The sequence below is a fragment of the Pimephales promelas genome, chromosome 10, assembly GCF_988280905.1.
Source record: "Pimephales promelas chromosome 10, fPimPro1.hap1.1, whole genome shotgun sequence".
Lineage (NCBI taxonomy): Eukaryota > Metazoa > Chordata > Actinopteri > Cypriniformes > Leuciscidae > Pimephales > Pimephales promelas.
The window spans coordinates 30,199,136-30,222,323 of NC_142778.1; the positions used below are offsets into that span (position 1 = coordinate 30,199,136).

Genomic DNA, 23,188 nt, shown 5'->3' on the forward strand with positions numbered 1-23,188 from the left:
CAACAGAACATTTAAAACTGAATCAAAAAGTTAAACAAACATCTTTAAGATGTTTTCTTTACATGTGAAATAAAGAAAACCGTTACAAACTGAAACAGGAAGTGCTTCTGGACCAGTGTTGTTTACATCTTGTGAAATGGTCTATACAATCAATGAAAAACTGTAATAGATGCAGAATAACAGGAACTTTATTGTTGTTTAACATTAAAATACAGTGAAAGATTAAAGGTCCAGTTTTTTGGAAGTGAAAAAGAATAAGTCATCATAGAATTTACAGTGAAATTCCTTGTTTGACACTTCACATTCAATGATTTTTCATTTCAATAATCATTTATTTTTTTTGTTTTTGTTATTAGTTATGTATATTAGGGTTTGTATTAGTTACAAGTATATATAGGTGTATATATATATATATATATATATATATATATGCTAATGCTTATGCTAAGTATATATATATATATATATATATATATATACAGTATAGTATATATTTGTATTAGCTAGAATTAGATATATTGTTTTTTTTATTATATTGTTAAGATTGATGGGATTGGTGTCATTTGATCAGGCAGAAATATATTATTTGTATTATTAAGTGCTATACCTGCTTAGCATTCCCAAGTAAACATTTTATATTCTTATACGAATTATCTCAAAGTTAATGAAAAATACATACAAACCATATATTTTCATAATAATGTATTTATTAGCTTCATGTTCCATCTGTACAAATGTTTCTTAGTGTTTGTTTCTACAGTCTATGTACAATACAGAACATGGAAGTTTATGCCTGTTATTCATTACAGGACGAGGACGTTTTATGATGAGTAATATGAGTGATTTACAGTATCTTGTGCAGTGAATGTGTTGGTGCATCAGTGTCACAAACAGTGTCTGAAGCCACTAATGTGCATAATTCAGTGGAAAATGAATAGAAATGATGATTCGGTATAAAAACTATATAAAGTAAACGTTTGAAACCAGCATATTCTCCAAACGACAACTTTTGGACTAAATGCCCTATTGTGTCATTCAGCTAAGCCCTATGAATGCAAATAAACCAGAGCAGACGTGATTGAGTATACAGTAGATGTGCCTTGTTATTCTATTGGAAATATCAATAACAACTGATTAATTCATTTGTAATGATGAAATGTACTATGTACTATGATGACTGACCTCTAAACAGTGGTCAAATATCAAATCTAGAGTACTAAATCCCTCTAATGATACATAGTTTGCCAGGATTGAATAAGGATGTCATGTATGGCGTGCAGTTGATGTGAATAACAGTCATTTGGGGCCGCTTGCGATCTTTGCGTGATAAATGTTTAATTAAATGTTACATTATTCATACATTAAATTAATATTTATAATGTTTACTATTTTAGTTTTGTGCGTTACCATGAATAGTGTTTTGTATGTCTGTATGACACTGTGAACCTTGTATATTTAAAAACATTGGTGGAAAAACTACATCTAATGACCTTTAATTCATCACATGGCTTTCTCTGTAGCACCTGTGTTTTTATGTTGGTTGTCACTATATTATAAAAGGTACAAAACAGATTTTAGTACTTTAGAATATTATCGTTATATACACTCTAAAAATGTTGGGTTGTTTTAACCCAATTTTGGGTTAAACCCAGCCATTGGGTTACATTTTTAAATCACATTTTTAATCCAATGTTCTGGGTTTGTCCATATTTTACCCAAAATTGGGTTAAAACAAAGCAGCATTTTTTTAGAGTGTATATGAATGCTCTTTTTTACTGTAAGTTACATTTGTAAAACTAAAAATGTATGGCAACCACAGCTGCCATTTTTTATCGTTTTTAAGGTGTAAGACAACAGATTCGGTTGAATGACTCCAAGTACATTATAAGGGATTCGCCGTTGTCACTAAACATGCTCAGTGTCAGGCAACCCACTGGGCTGATCTACACTACCCATCTGTCCAGGATAAGTAAAACTATAAAATGAACAAGCAGATCAAATGGGAGCGAAAATCTACAAGTTTACTCTCTACAGGGTGTCCCTATTTAGCACAGTAGGAACCATGCAAAGAGCACAAAGCATCCTGGAGGCTAATGCCCACACCAAAGAAGGAAATAATCAACATGCAGATGTACAAACACACACACATACGCAATCCTTGAGACGAATGCCTCTCATCGCAACTGTCAGGATCGGTTTACTTCTGCTGTGTATCATGGTTTTCAAGGGCATAAAAGTTCTCTAAGTGAGTTGCTTTCAGTCCACTTAACATGAACAGACAGACCAGTGCTGGACCAAGCTTATTTCATTATGAGTGCAGTCTGCCATATAAGTGGAAAACAAAAGAAAGTGGGTGAGAAATATTAGAGCCAGCTTCAAATCAAAATGAATGTGCTAAAATCTTTAACCTTGCATTTTAAGTGCTTATATGTTGTAATTTAAGGCATTTATATATATATATATATATATATATATATATATATATATATATATACTGTATATATATATATAGATAATACTTAAGATGATACTTACAATTCCTTACTGATATTTATGGTGTTGTTATCAGTGATGTCATTTTGATGATGTCATATAAGGAGCTGACTTTTGTTATAAAGGGATATGACAAAATACCAATGAAAGTCATATTGACACAGGAAATTGATACTGTATATTGAAACTATTGTCAAGAAAACATGTTTTATGATTAGCAAGACCCTCAGAATGTGGAGAAACATTATAGAGACACAGTTTTGACCAAGATGAATTCAATATGAATAGCAAGTTTTTCATTTTAGAAGATATTTGACCTAGGAAGCACAGCATGAACACAGCTGAGAGAGAAACAGAAACTTAAAACACACTTCGGTACCACTTTACTTGAAGGGGTGTGCATAAGACTAACATGACACCTTCATAATCATGACATGAATATGAAGTTTTATGCATGTTTGTGACGACTGTCATTAAGTGTCATTCGCTCAGTTATGACATTTTTAATGCAAATATGACACTGAGATGTCTTTGTCAGAGTCAGAGTCTTTGTCATGACAGCTTGACATTACTAAGACAGCACAACCTGTCATAAACATGACAGCAGATTAATTATCAAACTTAAGAAAGCACCTAGCTTTATTGGTTAACATTACATTAAACTATCAGGTGGGTGGTTTTGACATTGGCCGTCATGAAGCCATTATAACTTTTTAATGACAAATTCAATTAGTACCACTGTAGTTGAGGTCACGAAAAATATTCATGACCAAGTTATAATGGCCTCATAACAGCCAATGTCAAAGCCAAATTTTATGTCAATTTGTCACGACAAAGACACTGACAGGTTATGATGTTATGGTTTACGTCAATATGTCATAAAGACATCTTAAACAATGTCATATTTGCATTAAAACGTCAATATTGAGCGAAAGTCACTTAATGACTGTGCATAAACCCTACTTCATATTCAAGCCATATGTCATGTCATGGTAATGAAGGTGTCATGTCAGTCTTATGCACACCCCTTCAAGTGAAGCGTTACCCATACTTCTGTAATTCTGATCAACAACTGTAAAGGACCAAGTAAACATCTCAAAGTCTTACTTGAGGAAAAAAGAGAGCTGGGGAGAATGAGGAGGGGGTTGAGCGAGAGATTGAGAGCAAGAGAGAGAGAAAGATCTAAAGAGATGGGAATCTGGAGGCGGGAGAAACGTCTGTGTGTCATGGCAGATAGAGAATGGAGGGCTTTGAGATTCTCAGCCATCTGGCACTTTCCTCTAGGCTTTCACAAATCTCTTCTATAATCAGAGGCTGTGCCGTCCCTCCTCCTCCTTATGTACTACTTTATCTGTCCATCATGAACAAGAGCAACACACAACACATTCTGTGGTATCAAAAGTAAAGATGGTCAGAGATCAACTTAAAGTAAAAGGAGGAGGAAACTACTGTAGCCACAAATCGACTGTAGGGCTTGATATTAATATTGTTACTGAAACATCAGAACAAAGCTGCTCTGTATAAAACACTTCTGTTAATTCTAACACAAATTATTTAGCTAGTTATAATAAGACCATGATTTAGTTGTCACTTTCCATTATATTGTAGTCTTTTAGTACATCAGGCATTCATTTCTATTAGAAGGCCAAAACTTCACTTACTAGAATTACAAGAAGATTATTAATCATACATTTCCGTAATTCACAAAATTTAGCTTTGCGAGACAATTTATCATTCTTTTATCAGTTTAACTTAATTTACTCGCCCTCATTTTGTTTCAAATGTGATAGCTTTTCATCTGATAGAGCCAGTTCACTTTATAAAAATGAAAAACAAAAATTCTCAAAACACTGTACCTTTTATGTTCCACAGAGAAAATAAATTCATTCAGGATGTTTGGAACAATGTGAAGGTGAGTAAATGATGACAGAATTGTCATTATTGGATTACCTATCCCTTTAAAATCTATATGGCATGTGCTAATATGCATCATATTATAGCAATTTGTGATTAACCCATTTTGTTTTTTTGGGGGGGGCATCCAAATAGTTGACTGCAGAGGAAGCAGAAAACATCTTATTGCCCATTACAGCTATGTGTCCTGACTCGGTTTTTAGGGGATGAAGAAGATGTGAAACCTTGTTGAAACTTTACATACTCTATCTGCCAGATTTTGAGCTTAAATTGTGTACACAGGACTCCTGGTGGAGTTCAGGCAGGTCTCTGGTATTATTAGCATTAACCTTTACAGGCACGCGCTGGCTGAGTGAGGGGTCCAGGGCACCCTGCCAAAGGGGAAGAGGCACTGGAAATGAGCAGAGAGAGGGGAGGACAATGATGGTTTGAAGGGAAGACTGAAACTGGGAAGCAAGGTGAGGAAGAGCCAACTTTTTCCCAATGAGCATGATTATCTAAAAAGTATAATTATTCAAATCACTTGAACACATTTTTGAAGCTTTTTGGCAATTCTCAATGTTACTGAACTGGACCAAGCCAAGGCCAATACAAGTTTCTATTGGAGCAACAAACCCCCAAAATCTGCCATGGATTTCCAGCATTACCCTCAGACATATTACACTAGAAGAGGTTAGCTCATGTGTAAGGCTTTTCTGTGAGAGAAAGCTCTTTTTCTGTGTCTCTTCTGTTTGAATGTGAGTGCATGTCCAAAGACTCTCACAAGGGGCCTTTCAATTAGATCAACACAGAGCTGGCTTTGTGGGCCAAGGACTTCCGCAGCTCTCCTAACCCAAATGCGAGATCAAAAGGCATCAGGCTGGTGGAGGGGAAAAGAGGAACGGAGAAGAAATTTAGTCTTGTGACAGTCACATCACAGTTAAACACTATATTAAAAGTAGAAGAGACTCAAACATTTTCTCAGCAGTTTTCTGGGACAGATTGAATGGCTCCATGTTGACGATCAGGCAGAATAGCATATGGTATAGAGCCTGTGTTTTGGTTGCTTTTGGTTGAAAATTAGGGCACTAGGGGTTTCTATTCAGGGGGTAAAAAGGGAAAGGACAGGGTCAACAGGGGGAGAGAGAATCTGGGCAACCGAGGGGTCCCTACAGACCAACCCACCCCCTATCTGAAAACCTCCAATACCAACCACCATCTGTCATACCCTCTCATTCATGTACTAGCCCTAACCCATAAGTACAACCCTTAGTGCCTAAGGTCGAAAATGAATATGCAACACCAAATGTAATTTAAATTAAAGTATTTAAAATAATACTTTTGCTCAGCAAGTTTGCATTAAATTGTTCAAAAGTGATGGTAAAGACCTTCTTAATGTTTAAAAAGATGTTCATTTCTAATAAATGCTGTTCTTTTGAATTTTCTATTGATCAAACAATCCTGAAAAATGTGAAATATTAATATAAATATTAAGCAGCACAACTGTTTCTACACGGATATTAATAAAAGCACCAAATCATCATATTAGAATAATTTCTGAGGGATCATGTGACACTGAAGACTGGAGTAATGGTGCTGAAAATTCAGCTTTGCATCACAGGAATAAATACTTTTTAAAATATATTAAAATAGAATTAAAAAAAAAAAGTAATAATATTTCTAGAATTTGTAATATTCACATTGAATCTCCAAATTAACATATATATATATATATATATATATATATATATATATATATATATATATGATTATATTTTAAATTTAAATAAAATCAAATATATATTAAATATTAAATGGAAAAATATATGAACCATAGTGTTTGTGTGTGTGTGTGTGTGTGTGTGTGTGTGTATATATATATATATATATAAATTAATAAAAAAATGTAATATATAAAAATAAACCTTTTTTAAATAGTAATAATATTTCTATAATTTGTAATATTCACATTGAATCTCTATATTAATATACTATTTAAAATAAGGTGTTTTCTATTTTTATATATTAAAAAATAATGAATTAATATATATAGAATATATTGTATTTTTCCATTTAATATTTAATATATATTTGATTTTATTAAATATAATTATTTAATTAAAAATGATATAGTCAACAATTTCATGGTGAGTAAGTCAGTAAGAACTGTATTTATGGCTACTTAATTCACCTGCACTTTGCAATAGACATTCTCAAACATCTGTTCAAGCAAAATAGGGTAAATGACATTGTGCCATTTGTCAAATATCTAATAAAAAAAGCAATCCAATTAATGAGACGCAGTTGAGTGAAGCAGAACTGACAGGGTTAAGAGACAAAATCAATAACAAACAATTCCGGCAATGAAGAAATCCTGTACATTTAATTGCAAGCTGTCTATAAACACAACTCAGCAGGGAATGTCAAAACAAAGGAAAAAACAGTGATGCCATATAGAGACATTACAACATACAGCACTGCTCATGAAGTATAGAGGAGCTTTCATACTCCCACGTTCATACTCACTTCTGGGTCAGATTCACATTAAGCTCACGGACGGAGCTGCTTCTCTCTGATGTGGAACACACACACACACACACACACACACAGAAATCGCCTTCCCTTTGGGATTCACTTATGGAAAGCCAGTCATGCTTTTCCTGCATATATCCCAAATGCAGCATGACATCTTCTTTATGGATGAGCAGGAGAGACGGGGATAGATTCAGCCATATGTAAAGATAAGGATAAGATACCTGGATTAAACACTTTATACTGATACATACATAAATAATGTTTCCGTATGTTACATAAATGTGTACACCTTGGGGCATTTTTCCGTACTGTGAACAATGTGAAGCAATGAATCACGACTAACCCTGATTTTCTCTTCCTGTCAAAGTCGAATCAACATGGCTCAAACATCCGAGAGTTCAGCCCCACAAGGAGCTCTTATATAAACAGGTCACAGCAGTGGCTCACTGGCATTTACAGAAGAGAAAAGATTATTTGAAGAGAAGCAGTTGCCACAAATGAGTCACAAGAGAAAGGCAAAGCTCGGTACCCCTAGCGTGCTATAGTGACAAGTGCCTGTTAAGCATACATTGAGGTTTTCACACAAACAAAACCACACATTAACTTCCTCACAGGATGCACTTAGGAGGATTAAACCACATGCCACAGTCACACACACCACACATAAATCAAAACACCTGCTGATTGGCTGTGAAAGCAAATTCCCTTATTTAGAGAGGAATTTACAGTGTACTCATGAGAAACAGCGCTTCGTATAGCAGTATAGAATTCTCCTTTGCAAATAGAGACACAGGCTCTAAAATGCGAAGACAAATGTGTGTGTGTGTTGACCCAGAGAGAGCAGTTATCATGTATGGGTATGAAATGGCTTCATTTTCAACCACACAGTATAATTATTTTTGTGTTACAAATATTCAACTGATCACAGAAGTACTGGGATAAAAGATTATAGTTCAGATACACTGATGTCTACGTACGAAGCGATCCAAATAGAGTAAATCACCTTTTGAAAGTAACTTGGTGCTTCAAATTGAATAATTCAACCAATTCGTTCAACAAACTGAAACCAGTAGGCCTAAAGTATTTATGAGAGTCATTGAATCATTCCTTCAAAACAATTTTTTTTAAATAATTCATTAAAATTAATGTTTTTTTAAGTAAACTGCAACTAATAACATCAATTGTCAGACCTTCTACTAAATTACATGTTATTTTGTTTACTTGTCTGTTCAGAATCGTGGCAGAATTGTGATCTCTATTTGAAACAAAAAAAAAAGTCAATTTATCCAGAATCTATATAGAGTAGATATATACAGTAGATGTGTGTGTGTATATATATATATATTATTGAGTGACACTCAATTGTCACTCAAAATGTGTCCAAAATTGAGTGTCATTCATTCAATATATATATATATATATGTCTACTATGAAGGAACCCAATTTCTCCACAACAGATATTCCCCCCCCACATATGCGGAGTATTTATAGTAACGTCATTATATAAGGAAGCCATACATCCTTTAATTATTTAACACAGCTGAATGCATGAGGGTTTGGTGGAGGGTTGGTTGGGGGATGGTAGTTTTTTTTCCCCCTTCGAGTCACTGAAACAGAACTTGAGAGGGTTTAAGTATATTTCCGCCTCTAGATCGACAGGCACTGCTGGAACACCAAAACTGGTCATGCCTCTCTAATGATGTTTGTGGCCTATTTTAATTACCCTCTCAAATGAACTACATCTCTGTGAGGACCTCCGCAGACCAATCTAAGAAAAGCCAATAAACATGTAAAACCCATGGCCTGCACACAACCTTACAGATTCAGACACGCAAGTTTCCTAAAAAAATCTAAAAAAAAGTATGTTTTCATATAACCATTCATTTATATATTTATATATAATATAAAAACATAACCATATCTATGCTATTTTCAGTTGATAAGAAGCAAGAGTTGTCAAGAGTCAGACCATGTATGCGTGACATAAAGAGCGTCTTCTATCTGTACTAGAGGCATGTAGGCAGCTCCATTTTGAGTGACGCTATTTGTTTTTCTCAAGCAGCTAATACAAGCTCAAAATGGATGACTAATTTTTTCATGAATATGTCAGCTTATTTCAAACAGGCAAGTAATGGGCTATATGCACGCATAAATTCCGCATTTGACGCAAGGATGCTCGTCCATTTCCGGTTGTGGAGATTAAAGCGGAGGAAAACCGAGGAAAACGGGATTATGGCAGAGTCTTCAAAATTTACTGTCCTCCAGTCTTTGAAATGAAACGTACATACGTTTAGATGTAATTTTATATATAGTTATATTTATTTAATATAATTTTAAAAAGAAGCATAAACACAACGAGGGGTGTCTGTTTTATCTGTTTTTTGTGACTAACGTTTCATTAGAATAACCATGGAGTATAAAATTCAATATAAATTCTCGGTATTGCATTGGACTCTACGATCGGCGGAAGTTATCGAGCATCCCTAATGCTTCACCGGAAATACCGCCGTGCATAGAGCCCATAAAGGATAGCACCATAGAGTATACTGCGGACTTGTTTCTGAACTAGAACAGATTCTTACACCAGTCCAGAAAATGATTAACTAACTTGATCAAATATTCAAGAAAAAAAAGATATTCAGCACTTTTAAACAATGTCCATGAGCCTGAGGAGTTTCGTCCTACATTATATACAGTATGTCTTCTTAGCCTTCAGGGCAGCTTAGTAGTACAAACGTATTTATTTTAAGGATGTACTTAGTGTAGTCTGCGAGGAAGTGTGAGTCTGTGTCACATTTTGGCTTAATAGTAAATTCTCAGACACAAACAGTTCAGAAATTCTTTAGAGAAAGTCTCTTAAAGCCCTGTGAAATCAGTTATGTGGCATTTAGTCCATGTCTGTTAGCTCTGAAGCCATATATTTAAGTCCGAGACACTCTAAGATGACACCAAAGAACCAGTGGCGACGAAAGTTGATTGTGTTGTCGCCTCTCGACGGCTGCATCTCAGCCAAAAACCTGCGCTTGAACACACGAAAAGGACTAAAATCGACTGTCAACTGTTGAACTACTAGCTATAAGATAAATTAGAATATGTCGACCGCAAGTTAATAGTATTGGACATGTTTCTCTTTTGCACTAGTGATGGATTTTGAGGTCAAGGTAACCTTAGCCTTTTTTAAATTTATTAAATAAAACTTACATGCATGCAATATACAAAAGCGGCAGGAATGTGTGGCAGGTGAATAGTTTTCTGCAGTAAATATTTTTATACTACTTCCTATATGGGTCATTTTTGACCCATGTTTGTAAAATTGATGTAGAAATTATCAAGCAAAAATAAATGAAAAATAAATAAAATAATTTGTGGAAATCAAAAACAAGATATTTAATGAATACCCGGATTAATAATTGATAAAATACATTTCTTTCAAATATTCAGCAAAGAAACATCTTTTTAGACCCATGTTGCGCATTAGAAGGGTAGTGACACAAAAAACGTTTTTTATTCGAAAATAAGAAAGGAAAAAATTAAATAAAGATTTGTAATGATCTAAAACAAGTTAAGTGAGGAATACCTGGAATGCTGAATGATGAAATTCACTTCTTGCAAAGATATAGAAAATGAAAATTCAGTCGGGCCTATTTAGACTCATGTTGTGCATCAAAGGGTTAAAAACTTAGAACGTCAGTGTAGAAAGGGATATAGTTCATCATAACATCGTAATAAACATCATAACTCACCCATTATATAACTAAATGTACCCGATTTCCATATTAAACAGAAAAATATTCCGGTATAACCTGGCTTCTCTTCAGACTCCCCTGCTTCGCAGCATAGTTAATGATATGCTAATTGATGTGATGTGATTGGTTACAAGGTAGTTTGTGACATAAGAAACACTGGCGATTTCAAATAATCAGTAATGGTCATAAAAAATGGAAAAAAATCCAAGTCCAGGCACTCAGGGTTACAAAAGTGAAAAAGGCCTTTATTTAACAATCGAGGGCTACACCATTAAAAAACACCAACGCGTATCGGCTCACTGGCCTTCACCACCAACACCCTGATGAAGGCCAGTGAGCTGATACGCGTTGGTGTTTTTTAATGGTGTAGCCCTCGATTGTTAAATAAAGGCCTTTTTCACTTTTGTAACCCTGAGTGCCTGGACTTGGATTTTTTTCCATTTTTTATGAACTTTCAGCCCTTCCAAGAGCACCAGAGGATACAAGGGACACCAGCAGCGCTCCAGCTTCCTTTTGCTTAATCAGTAATGGTGTTGACTTACGAATTTGCACATGGTTTGTCTTAAAGCATATTAAAAGCACCACATAGACATACAGTATAAACAACATTAAAACTTTTTTTTTTTTACCACAGGGGGTCTTTAAAGATTCTGGGCTGGTAGTTTTAAATCTCAGACAGGATTATTGGGGGCTCTCAGACAACAGCGCATGATGTAACACAATGGCCAAAGATGGAATGGGATGCCTTTTAAAGCAGCCAGTTTTAAGGGTAAGCAAGGACAATCAGACACTTACCTTTCTGCTCTCCAAGGACTATAAACAGCAATTTGTATGCTAGCAGGATCTTGTCTCAGCCTAACTTCAGCATCATATCTCCTCAGACAGTAGAAAGGACAAAACAGCCCCAGAAGGACTACACATCGACAAAGGCCTGCTTGTGCTGGATACCCCTGAATTCTGTCACAATGTCTCTAATCCATCATGATTCCAATATAGAATAACAAACAGAAACTGTTCTGACCACGAAGAGACATTGCAACCTCTGATAACCAATCTACTTATTTGAACCAGGCTGATCGGATCACTCCTTTTTAAGTTATTCACTTTACAATAACACTGATCTGCTACACACACACCACCATTCGAAAGTTTCGGGTCGATTGGATTTGTTTTCCAATCAGCTCAGATTGCTCACCAAGTCAATAGTTAAACTATAATATTGTTAAATGTAATTACAATTCAAAGAAACTGTTTTCGGTTTTAATAATATATTTTAAAATGTAATTTGTTTCTGAGGGCACAGCTGAATTTAGTGCCGCATGATCTTTCATAAATCATTCAAATATCCTCAAGAAACATGTCTTATTATTATGTTAAAAATAATTGTGCTTCTTAAACTTTTTCTGGATTCTTTGAAGAATAGAAAGTTCAGAAGAACATAATTTATTATATATATATATATATATAGTAACAATATTTAAGTCTTAGCTGTCACTTTGATTAATTTAATGCACCCTAGCAGAAAAAAAGTATATTAATAATTTTTTTATTATAATTTTTAATATATTATATTTTTTTAATAATTTTTATTTTATTTTATTTTATTTTTTTTACAAATTTTGTTCGGTATGTGGTACTGTCAGCTGCCGAAACATTTAAAAATACAAAAATAACTGGTGGTAAAAATTAGGCAGCAGGACATTATGTTTTCGGTACAAAACAAATGACATATTAAACAGACTGTATTCTCATGCCTCTCAGTTTTCATTTGTGTCAAACTAAAATGCTTTTCCTACTCTAAGTAAATCTGTTTATCTCCCATCACTAATAAAATATGTATTCATTTCCCTCTAGACTGAGGGCATTTCTGGCCCATCTGATCAACAATTTAATTAATATAAACGTTTGCAACATTATACTGTTCATTACCCTAATCTAGTAAATCTGGTGCATTATGGTGCATCAGGACAATTCCACTCTTTCAGAACACAACGTGATAGATTAATAATAGATTATATTATCAATGAAATCGGGGCATCTGTGTGCTGTTTAGGCTCGGGGGTTAAGACAACATTTCCGCATCATAACCCTAATCTCTCTCAAAGAGAGTCTGGAGCAGCGGCGGCTGTCACATCAACAGGGCTGGTCTTCATCTGGCCTCCAGCCAGAAATAACAGCAAGTTAACATGGTGCCCATGACCTGAGCGCTCACTCAAACAGCTAATCGCCCAAACGGGACGCTTCCTGCCACCGTGCCATCATATCTAACAACATCACTTTTAAAATGACACAGCAAAGTATGTGATGCAGGCCTCCATTAACCTCGGCTAAACCGGTTTCAAAATCAATTCTGACATTTTTCAAATCCTCAAATTAATTATTTACGTAAACTTTCTTTATTTTCACCAAAACGACACTATTGATTCCCACCTACTACAATTGATGACTCAGTTGACTTTATGAAATGGTGGTCTCCCCCACTTCTGCACACAACTGCACTAAAAAGCTTGAAGGATACTAGTTCAGCTCTCTTTTCTGGTAAATTCTGCTTAAATTGTTCAGGCAAAAAGAAAGCCATTAGGGTAAAGGCAAACAAAATGGCTGACTCAATGCTTGTGGTGCATGATTTATTCTGCTTATTTAGACTTTCCAGTACTCTGCAATGATTCTTTATCTTTCGTGTTTACAAATGATTGAGAGTGCACTTCTAAATAAACGGGAGGGGTTGCTGGAAAATACCTCAGACAGCGGTCTATAAATGAAAGTGATTTTCAACTGTTTGGATAGTGCTCTCATATTCTCATAACATGCGCATCTGTCCATCCATCCAGCCACCCACACGCAAAAACACTCGGCTGACTGTCGCCTGCCTCGCTGAATGGCAGCGTGAGGATCAGCTAAGCTGATCTTACAGACACGTGCATGTGGAATTATGGTTCTGCTTCTTGCATTTGACAGATAGAATGTAAAATGTGATGGAAAGAGAGAGAGAGAGAGAGAGAGAGAGAGAGAGAGAGAGAGAGAGAGAGAGAGAGAGAGAGAGAGAAATACTCTGACAGAACACAAACAGCTCCAAGCTGTTCTCTTTGATTTCTATGATGCATTCAGAGACACCAATATTTAGAGCTACAGACAATCCAATTATAATATATTATATAATATCTAAAATAATATTATAAGGTCATCCGAAGTAAGCTTCCAGAAGGCCATGTCTTAGACAAAGTTAGCTCTTTCTCACATATTCTTGCACTTGAACAAATTCACACAAAACTTATGTAAAAAAAAAAAATGCCTGCCTTGGCGAGAATCCTACAGTTGATTATGGTTTAAGTGAACAGAAACAGCTTAGAAAGACAACGCATGTGTATAATTCTGAGTTATGAGAGATTCACTTTAGAAAATTTAATAAGGATTAATTTATTAATTTGATTTATACAGTGATTGATTAGTTTATTAAATGTCTCTGCCTAAAAAAACTACTGATACTTGTCTTTAATGATGTTTTAAATTGATATTAGTTAGGCTAGTAGTTTTAGTTGTGGTAAAAAAATGTAAAAAAAAATGAATGGCTGGTAAATTTACTTAAGTCACTGGCCATTGGCAGGTGTGCATCAAAAAAGTTTATATTTATGGCCGTTAAAATAACATTTTTTACATTTTTAAAACTAAAATATTATTAAATAATATTTAAATAATATTTAATATATATATATATATATATATATATATATATATATATATATATATAGTTTAATTTAAGCCATGTACTGCATTTCCCTGTAAAGTTACCGGGCAGTGGTGTTTTGGGAATTGGCGAGTGTCCATTTTGGCCCCTGTACAGACAACAGTGTGTCTGTGTTCTATTTTTATCCGTGTCACACAGGAAAATAACTCTTACCCATCTACCACAAAAAGAATGCATCAAAATGTACAATGCTCTCTGTAATAGCCACTTGAACGTGAACTGGGGCAGCGGCTTCAGTTAAATATGCATACGCTTTAGCCTACATCAGAGGCTAAACATGTTCACTGTCACAAACAATCACTCATATACATGAACCTGTATCCAGTTTCGTTCAGCGATGATAACCTGACATTAGCTCACGTGCAGTGCTAGAGAGAAATGGAAACGGCTTCAACTATTCATTGCGGCATAGGCAGAAAAGCAGCCAATCACATTAACAGTGCTGAAACAACCAGATAGCCTATGCTACTCCAATCCACTTCCGTCTATTATTCCAGTTCAGTTTTGTCAAAGCTATACAAAGCTTGGTTACACAAAGAAAGTAAGCTAAGTCTGCTTCAAAACCTAAAGAGCTGACTACAGTACATAGGCAGAATTTGAAGGCATTCAGAGGCATGCTACCAATGTGAAGACTGAAAAAGCAAGATAAAATGTAACAAAATATAGCTATAATTCATTCATTACCAAAAACAATAAATATAAAACTTTGTTTTATCAAATAATTGTGTGCTACGCATTTTATTCTGATTAGAGTATTGTGGAGTTAATTAACACCAAACTTCCTTGATATTGTTTGTGAATCAGTCAAATATCATGTGCATTTCACATGAGGAACACTGTTTATAAGGAGTTTCTTCTGACTATGTAAAGCCTATAAAATCAGTCCCTGGTGAGATTTTATTTCAAGAAGGTATTAAGACGTGGTCACATTAGTGAAATATTAGCAAAATGTGCAGCAAAAAAAGGTAGAGTATTGTCAATAGTGTTGCGAAGTTGCTTCAAACCAAGCAGCTTTCTGTTGGTCAACACAGCAAATATTAGTGACCAACTTGATCCTGTTGTAAAAATCTGCGCAATAGCATGCATTTCTATTGAAATTACTGGATTTTGGCTGTGAAAATTCGCAGAACAATGGTAAAAGTCACTGGATCTTTAGTAACATCAAGAGGTTTTGGAATTGAACAAAGACATACCATTTTTTGCTACAATAAAGATTATTATTATGAACCATCCAACAACATTTAACCAACAAATAAGGCCAAGTGCTATGTTTGAAGGCTCAAATCATGAAAAGTCGATAAATAAGCACAACCAGCTTCACCAACTACCACACTGTAAAAAAATATTGATGGTTTAACTTAAAAAAGTAAGTAATCTGATTGCCTTAAAATGTTAAGTTCATTGAACTGGTAAAAGGGAGTTAATACAATGAAGGAGAATCATTTAATCATCAGAAACACAAAATTATATGTTATCTGAACTAAATAAATTATTTAAGTTGATTTGACAAAAGAAAAAATGTTGTGATTACTACACTGTAAAAAATTATTGTTGGTTTAACTTAAAAAAGGAAGTAACCTGGGTTGCCTTAAAATTTTAAGTTGATTGAACTGGAAAAAGTGAGTTAATACAATGAAGGAGATTAATTTAATCATCAGAAACTCAAAATAATAAGTTATCTCAACTAAATAAATTATTATAAAGTTGATTTGACAAAAGAAAATATGTTGTGATAACAAATCTTGAAAATATTTTTTTTTACAGTGCAGAAGGTGAACAGTATGGGACTAAACCACTGTTAACCCACCTTAACCAGCATGGACACTCAAATTAAAAATAATTAATTAAAAATAACATAATGGCAAACTTATGAAGATGAATTAACTAATAAACTACATTGTGACAGGTTACTCTGTAGTCCTGAGAGTTCATCCATTATCTCAACACTTTTGGCTTTATGAATGGGAATAAGCACACTTAAGATGTAATGGCTTGCGAGCATCTATATTCTACATCCAGATGTCCATTCGGGACAAGTCACGGTTTCAAAGTGATCTATCTGTACCAAAGATCATCCATTTTTCTTGGGATGAACACAAAAACTGAGGTGTAGTGATGTGACTGGAAATAAAGGGCTGGCTCTGAATGCAAGTCCGAGGGTTTGCAGGCATGTGACTTCACAGTTAATCTGCTTATGTCTCGCCATTGTTTCTGATGAAAAGCGATACATTGCACAGAGCTTTTTCAGCTCGCTAATTAATCGAACAGCTGACAGCTTCTTAATAATGCATAGGATTGCTGCTTTCATCTATCATGTATCAAATGCAGTATTTACAATTTGCCCTAGATATAAACAAAATGTCATTATTTGGCTTTTTTTTAAATCGGTATGTCTAAAAGTCAGCAAAGTGGTTGGCCCTATCCCCATCTCCCTATGGAAACAAACAAGACCATTGTGCTTGAGCTGGTTGCTGCGGAAAGAGAACGAGGGATGAGGGTGGGATAGAAAGAGATAGTATATCCGCAGGGGAGAAAACCAGCTGGGAAAAACTTGCAGCCAAGGGAACAGAATTACAAAGAGAGCAGCCTCTAAAATGCATGGAAACCACCCCACAGTGAAGCGGAAGAGGGGGAATGACACAAGCGAACATCACAGACTTGCACAGACTAAGCAAAAATAGACAGGAAGGGAGATTGAGATGGAAACTGGATACGGAAAATTTGCCCATCATTCTGTCAATACACTGGCCTAGAAAATTCGCACAGACACACAGAACTAGAACACCTGAAAATATAATCACACTCCTGACCTCAATTTTAAAGGTATATCCTTTTTTAATCTTAATCAGATGTACTTAGCATCTCACCCCGTTGTGAACGTCTGACCTTATTGCAAAGATTAATAGGGACAAACGCTGGACCATGACATTACAATCCCCTTCATTCAGCTTCTTTGCCAAGCCCTAAACCTTGCTGAATGAATATATTATTATTTTTTTTTAAATCTTCCGGCCCACAAACTTTTCAATTGTGGTGTATTGATAAAATCACAGCTAAAATGTGTACAAGTATGTTAAAACTATGGTGAAATCCATAGGTAGCTTTAAGAAATGATATATTAAGCTGAATGAATTTAGCTTCTTTTTCTTTTAGTCATGTTTATGTACGCAAGATGACTGTGTAAAATAAATTAAATGTAAAAAGGATTGGCTCAATAAGCATAAGCTTCAGTCGACACCTTTTCGGGCAAGCAACTTTTTTTCTTTAAAAAATATTAGGGCTGTCAAACGATTAATCGCATCCAAAATAAAAGTTTGTGTTTACATAATATATGTGGGGACACTGTGTATAATTATTTTATATATATATAAAAATACACACACATGCTTGTATATATTTAAGAAATATATACTGTATATAGATTTATATATATAATTTATATTAGATATAATATAATATTTTTCCTAAATATACATGCATGTGTGTGTATTTATATATAATAATTATACACAGTGCACCCACATATATTATGTAAACACAAACTTTTATCTTGGATGCGATTAATCGCGATTAATTGTTTGACAGACCTAAAAAATATTGTTTACACTGTAATTTAATTTTAGTTTCTATGTTTGCTTCGCTTTTTTTTTTTTTTTTTTCTTTGAAGTTGACCGAAATAAACTAAACTAACTAAAGGAATATAAACAAAGATACATACCAAATATTCAGTGCTGAAGGGAACCAAATTTAAGAATTGGACATTGCGAAACCCATACAAGTACTACAGCCCAAAATATAAACATCCAGTTGAGCAGAAACAAACTAAAAGGACATAAGATCCATAAAATCTCATAAAAAAACATCTACACAGAGGAAATGGACAACATATGCAAGCCTAAGCAATAAATATATAGTTTATTGATTTTTCATTAAAGTCATCAGCAACTTTTTTACCCTAATATTTATGGGACCACTTTCAACCTTTAAAACTTATATTAAAGCATATTGAGAGACAGTGGCAGCCTTCAATTATGAGAATGTTGTTATTTGATACAGTTATTCTCTACTAAAGTAGGACGTACAGGTGCAGACATTTCCTACTCACCCTAAGAGCTTCAATGACCAGATCTCTGGCCTCAAGTTCTCCCTCCATGATGCTCAGAAGGGTCAGGAGCTCTGGTTTGCTCAGGTTGTCAATGTTCAGCTCGCATTTCTGAAAGACAGAGCAAGTAACAGGAAAATGACACTGCATATCTCAGATGGTCTATTAGATCCTTGGCAGAGAAGGTGTTGAGTGGGCACCAATCTCACTGCCCACAGGATTAAGTTTTCTTTTTTACTGAAATATTAACCAACTAATTTTCAAACCAGTCTAGTCTGAGTTCCCTAGGGAAGTAATTAATTAGGAATGCAATGATCTGGACAACTGACACCAATAAAATACATTTATAAAAATCTTTAGTAAAATATGTATTTAGTCCCTAAATCATGTTTTACACAAACAAGAGTATTTACAAGAGTACACTTGTGATTTTGCTTTAATAAAACATAAGGTTTTATTACATTGTTTATTTGTCTGATATGCCGATGGTTATAATTTGGCAATGATCGGCAGATAAATATCAGTTTATAATACATTGGTGCATTTATATAAGTAAAACTAGAGGAAAAGATAAATAATACATCATCTCAAAAACAAGTTCTGCATTTAATAAGACCTTTTACTTATCGCCTCTATAATTAAAAAGTCAGAGCTATTAATAAAACAATTCATGAATTATGCAGCTTTATAAAACCATCCTTTAATTTATAATGCCCTACAGACATTTATGTCATAGTATTTGTTATGGTTTTAGTTCTGCATTTTTATTCTGTTTTAACATTTAACACACAGAATTACTAAACAGCAGTGATACTGTCTTTTGAAGGCGATATTTTAGAGTACAATATAATTAAATTAACGGTATGCAATAAAAAAACAACAGAAAATGGGATAACATCACACAGCAAAGAAAAAAAGGCAAACAAAAAAAGCTTCTGTGAGGTTTGATAAATGAGCTTTCGCCAAAAAAGCATCACTTGATCCTGTAACTATAATTGCATTCAATTTTTCACATTTTTAGGGCCTGTAACTATAGGACTAATATAGCTCTAGTGACCGATGTGCTTAATTAGGTCTAACTTGTTAAAGACCAACTTCTAATGTTCCATTCCATTGTATGTCAGTGTATCTCTTTGAGAAGGACTAACTAGCACATGTGACATATCTCTGTGTAATGACAAATAAGAGAGTAGTGAATGGTTAATCAAATTCTGTCCAGCCTTTCGGGTATGATCCTAACTGCAACACTGATCTTAGCATAGATTTTATCAAATGATTAACTTCTGAAACTGAAGGTTTCCTGCACCGTAAAGATGCTTTTGTTTGCTCATTGTTTGTTGTTTTTGAAGAAATTAATGAGAAATTGGATAAGACTTGCAACCCCAGCCAATTGTGAGAATCCACAAATAAAGCAATACTTTGTATGCTGAGGTTGAAGAAAAAAAAAGTCAATACTGGTCAGTGGGAGATGCTCTTGAGCACACAATCCCTGCTTGACTGCAATATAAAGCCATTAAGACAATTTTGTTCTTAAGCAATATTGGCAATGAATGAGGTCAGACCATTCAAGTAAGCTTGATAAACAAAGCTCTCCCCAAATAAACCATTCATGGGCCTTACATACCTTTGAAAGGATATAGCCCTTGAGAAAGGTGTCTGGGTAGATGCACAAGACAGAGATTTATGATTTAACGCCAGTGGCCAATGGGCAGCGCTGAAGTCTGCGCACCTGTTCAACCCAAATCTAAATGTAAAGAGACCTCGGGCAGTTAAAGCAGCTCAGATCGGTGGGTGACACAGTACTCTGAACTATGCCAGCTGAGTCACTAAAATTCAGACCGATTTAGAAACATCTCCAGTGAACACCCCCCACCCCATCCCCAACCCGCCTCCGCTTCATTACATCTCTCTTTTCACTACATTTCTGTACCACTTGACTCCATGCATTGCTTAAACAATAAACTATAAACTGTACTCCTGCCTATAGCACTCTAAAGTGGTGTTTTTTTTTCTGTCATGCAAATCAATTTATAAAGATGGATGGTAAGATGATGACAAATCTTACTACTGAAACTAAAGACCACCCTTTACCGTAAGACGCTGCATGCAGATCAATACATTTGAGAGCAAGAAGAACCTCAGGGAACTGTACTGGAGGGCTCTATAGCATCTCTCCGAAGGGGGTAATATTGATTTTTTCAAAATCTATACAGTACATGTTGACTTGTCATCAGAATGTGTGAAACTAAATTAAAGTAGCATTATATAATCACAATGCATCAAATCAACCATGGTTTTATTATAGTAAAAGTGTAGTAACCATGTTTTGTTTTTGTTTTTTTTGGCAGATTGGTTACTATTTGTATAACCACAGTTTTACTGCAAAACCATGGTTAATTTGTGGTTACCTTCTATAGCAACCATAGTTTTTTGGTTTTATTTGAAATAAAACCATGGTTAATTTCCGTAAAGGAAATGTATTCTTATGTATATGTATATGTATGTATATTACACACACACACTTGCATATACACATTATTATTGATTCTAAATATTGCATTGTGCAATTAACCATACTAAAAAGCAGTTGATAATCGATTTCAATTATCATGGTATCTCGAAACGTGACAAAACAGATAGTATCGCAAATGTTTTTTCAATAATTTTAAGGTAACCGTTTAGGTTTGACGTACCATGGTAATATCAAATCGCGCGCAGCTGTACATTAAAGAAACAATAAGGAATAATTCTCGTACTTTAAACAATATTGTGCTCTGCCCCAGATAAATGATATCTACACGTGAAAGCACAACAAAGTAGGCCTACCCCACAAAAAAATAAAATAAAAAATAGAAAAATTAAATCTCCTCCACATACACGGACCACCGTAACGCATCCACTGATAGTTATAATTCACAGCACAGGACGATTCTTATTCTATTAGCACCATTCATTCTGTTATAATTAGCATTCATTGCGGCAGACAATGCCATTTTATGCGTAAATGTTTCTCACCGCTTCGACGCTTCCATGGCCAGTGGTTACCAGTGTTTGTAGCGGAGGTGGCTGCTCCCCTTTCGCTCCGTCCGACGCCATCTTCTCACTGTAGAGGACTGTTCAAGCTCAGGCACCACACACCACATCAAATAACGCATTCGGCACTGATTTAACTATTACACTGCTGCAAAAGAATCGCAGAGAGCCAATAATTCATCTTCCAGCTGTATATGCGTTGGGTAGGGCTGTGGATGACCGGTGAGGACTAGATTTTGACGGGGCGCAGGTTGTGCAGCTCAGTCCAGATGTAAACCTGAAAAGAGGTGTGAACCTACAGCTTTTGAGGGAGTGACATGAACGCGATCCTATTTTTGCACTGCTTGGGTTAACCTCTCTGTCGCCAGTTGGTTTTGTATACTATGAAGATTTGGTGAAGAGATTATAGCGATGATGAATGGAACTTAACGTCATGATGAGATGCCTTAGTCATCATGCATAAAGATGTCGCTTAAAATAGGCTCAATTCAATAAATGACATGTTTTGATAACCCATGTAACATTTCATGGGAGAAATAATTCCCTGAACAGCTAGGCCTTTTGATAAAACGTTAAAAGGTATGAAAAAGAAACTGATGTTTAATCCTCCAATGTAAATGTTATGGTGTTTGAGTGGAGCATGTTAACACAAATGTAAAGCAGTGCACTTCATTACATAACTTTATGAATGCTGCCCACAATGGTGATGAGGGAAAATAATAGGCTACTCAAAATGACACATGGAATGGTGATGATATGAATAATGCGCCAAGTGGGCCTACATTTCTTTTGCTCATTATTTGGACGCAGAGGATCAAAACATAGTCAACAATGGTCATTTCAAATGAGAAAGTCATGACAGGACAGTAAATCCGAATTGAAGGAAGATATAAAGAATAGTTCAATGATTTTTTTCTAAATATAACTTTGAAAGGTAGGGTAACATTATTAGGCTATAATTAAAATATATACAGTATATTTAAAAAAGGGTATGGAATGGGATCAATGTTTACCTGTTCCTAATGATTCAAGAAGCATGTCTACACACACACTTTCAGTATAATGATACTGAATCCTACCCACCCCTACCTAACAGACATTTCTTGCTGGATGAAGGATCATAATTCAGCTCAAACTTAACAAGACTACTTGTGGTTTCAGCCAACCCAACATTTCAACAAATCTTCTCCATTCAGCTTATAGGCTCATCAACCATAACTCCTTCCAGGACAGCAAATTGATGATCAGCTAATCTTCACGAACCAGGCTAGTGGTCTCTTGGCAGACCTTCTAGCATGGACAGTAACTGATCCAGAATGCGGCAGCGAGAGGGATCTTTAACGAACCGAATATAGAGCTCATCACACCTCTCTTCATCAATTTGTACTGGCTGCCAATAGCCGCTCGCATCAAATTCAAGGAGCTGATGTTTGCCATAACCACTGGCACTGCACCACCTAAACTTACTACTGTACTTACTACTGTATACTTAAAACTGAAATCAAGCAGTCTATAGCCATTTTTCAAGAAACAGCTAGACTTTCTATCTGTTTCTGCATGTTGCTTTTTTGTTGGTTCAAATGCTTCTATTGTTCTCCTCATTTGTAAGTCGCTTTGGACAAAAGCATCTGCTAAATGATT

The 23,188-nt window shown here is 35.0% G+C and overlaps 1 protein-coding gene across 1 annotated transcript in view; it reads right to left on the reverse strand.

The window, feature by feature from the left end:
- cttnbp2 (cortactin binding protein 2) overlaps positions 1-21,877 on the reverse strand; it is a 45,817-nt gene extending 23,940 nt beyond the window's left edge. Inside the window, exons 1-2 of the mRNA XM_039683859.2 lie at positions 21,530-21,877; positions 18,518-18,625 (exon numbers count right to left, since the gene is read on the reverse strand). Of these exons, the coding sequence (XP_039539793.2) occupies positions 18,518-18,625; positions 21,530-21,610 (189 nt within the window). The 5' untranslated portion in view covers positions 21,611-21,877. The remainder of the gene's footprint in view (positions 1-18,517; positions 18,626-21,529) is intronic.
- Between the last annotated feature and the right edge of the window lie 1,311 nt (positions 21,878-23,188).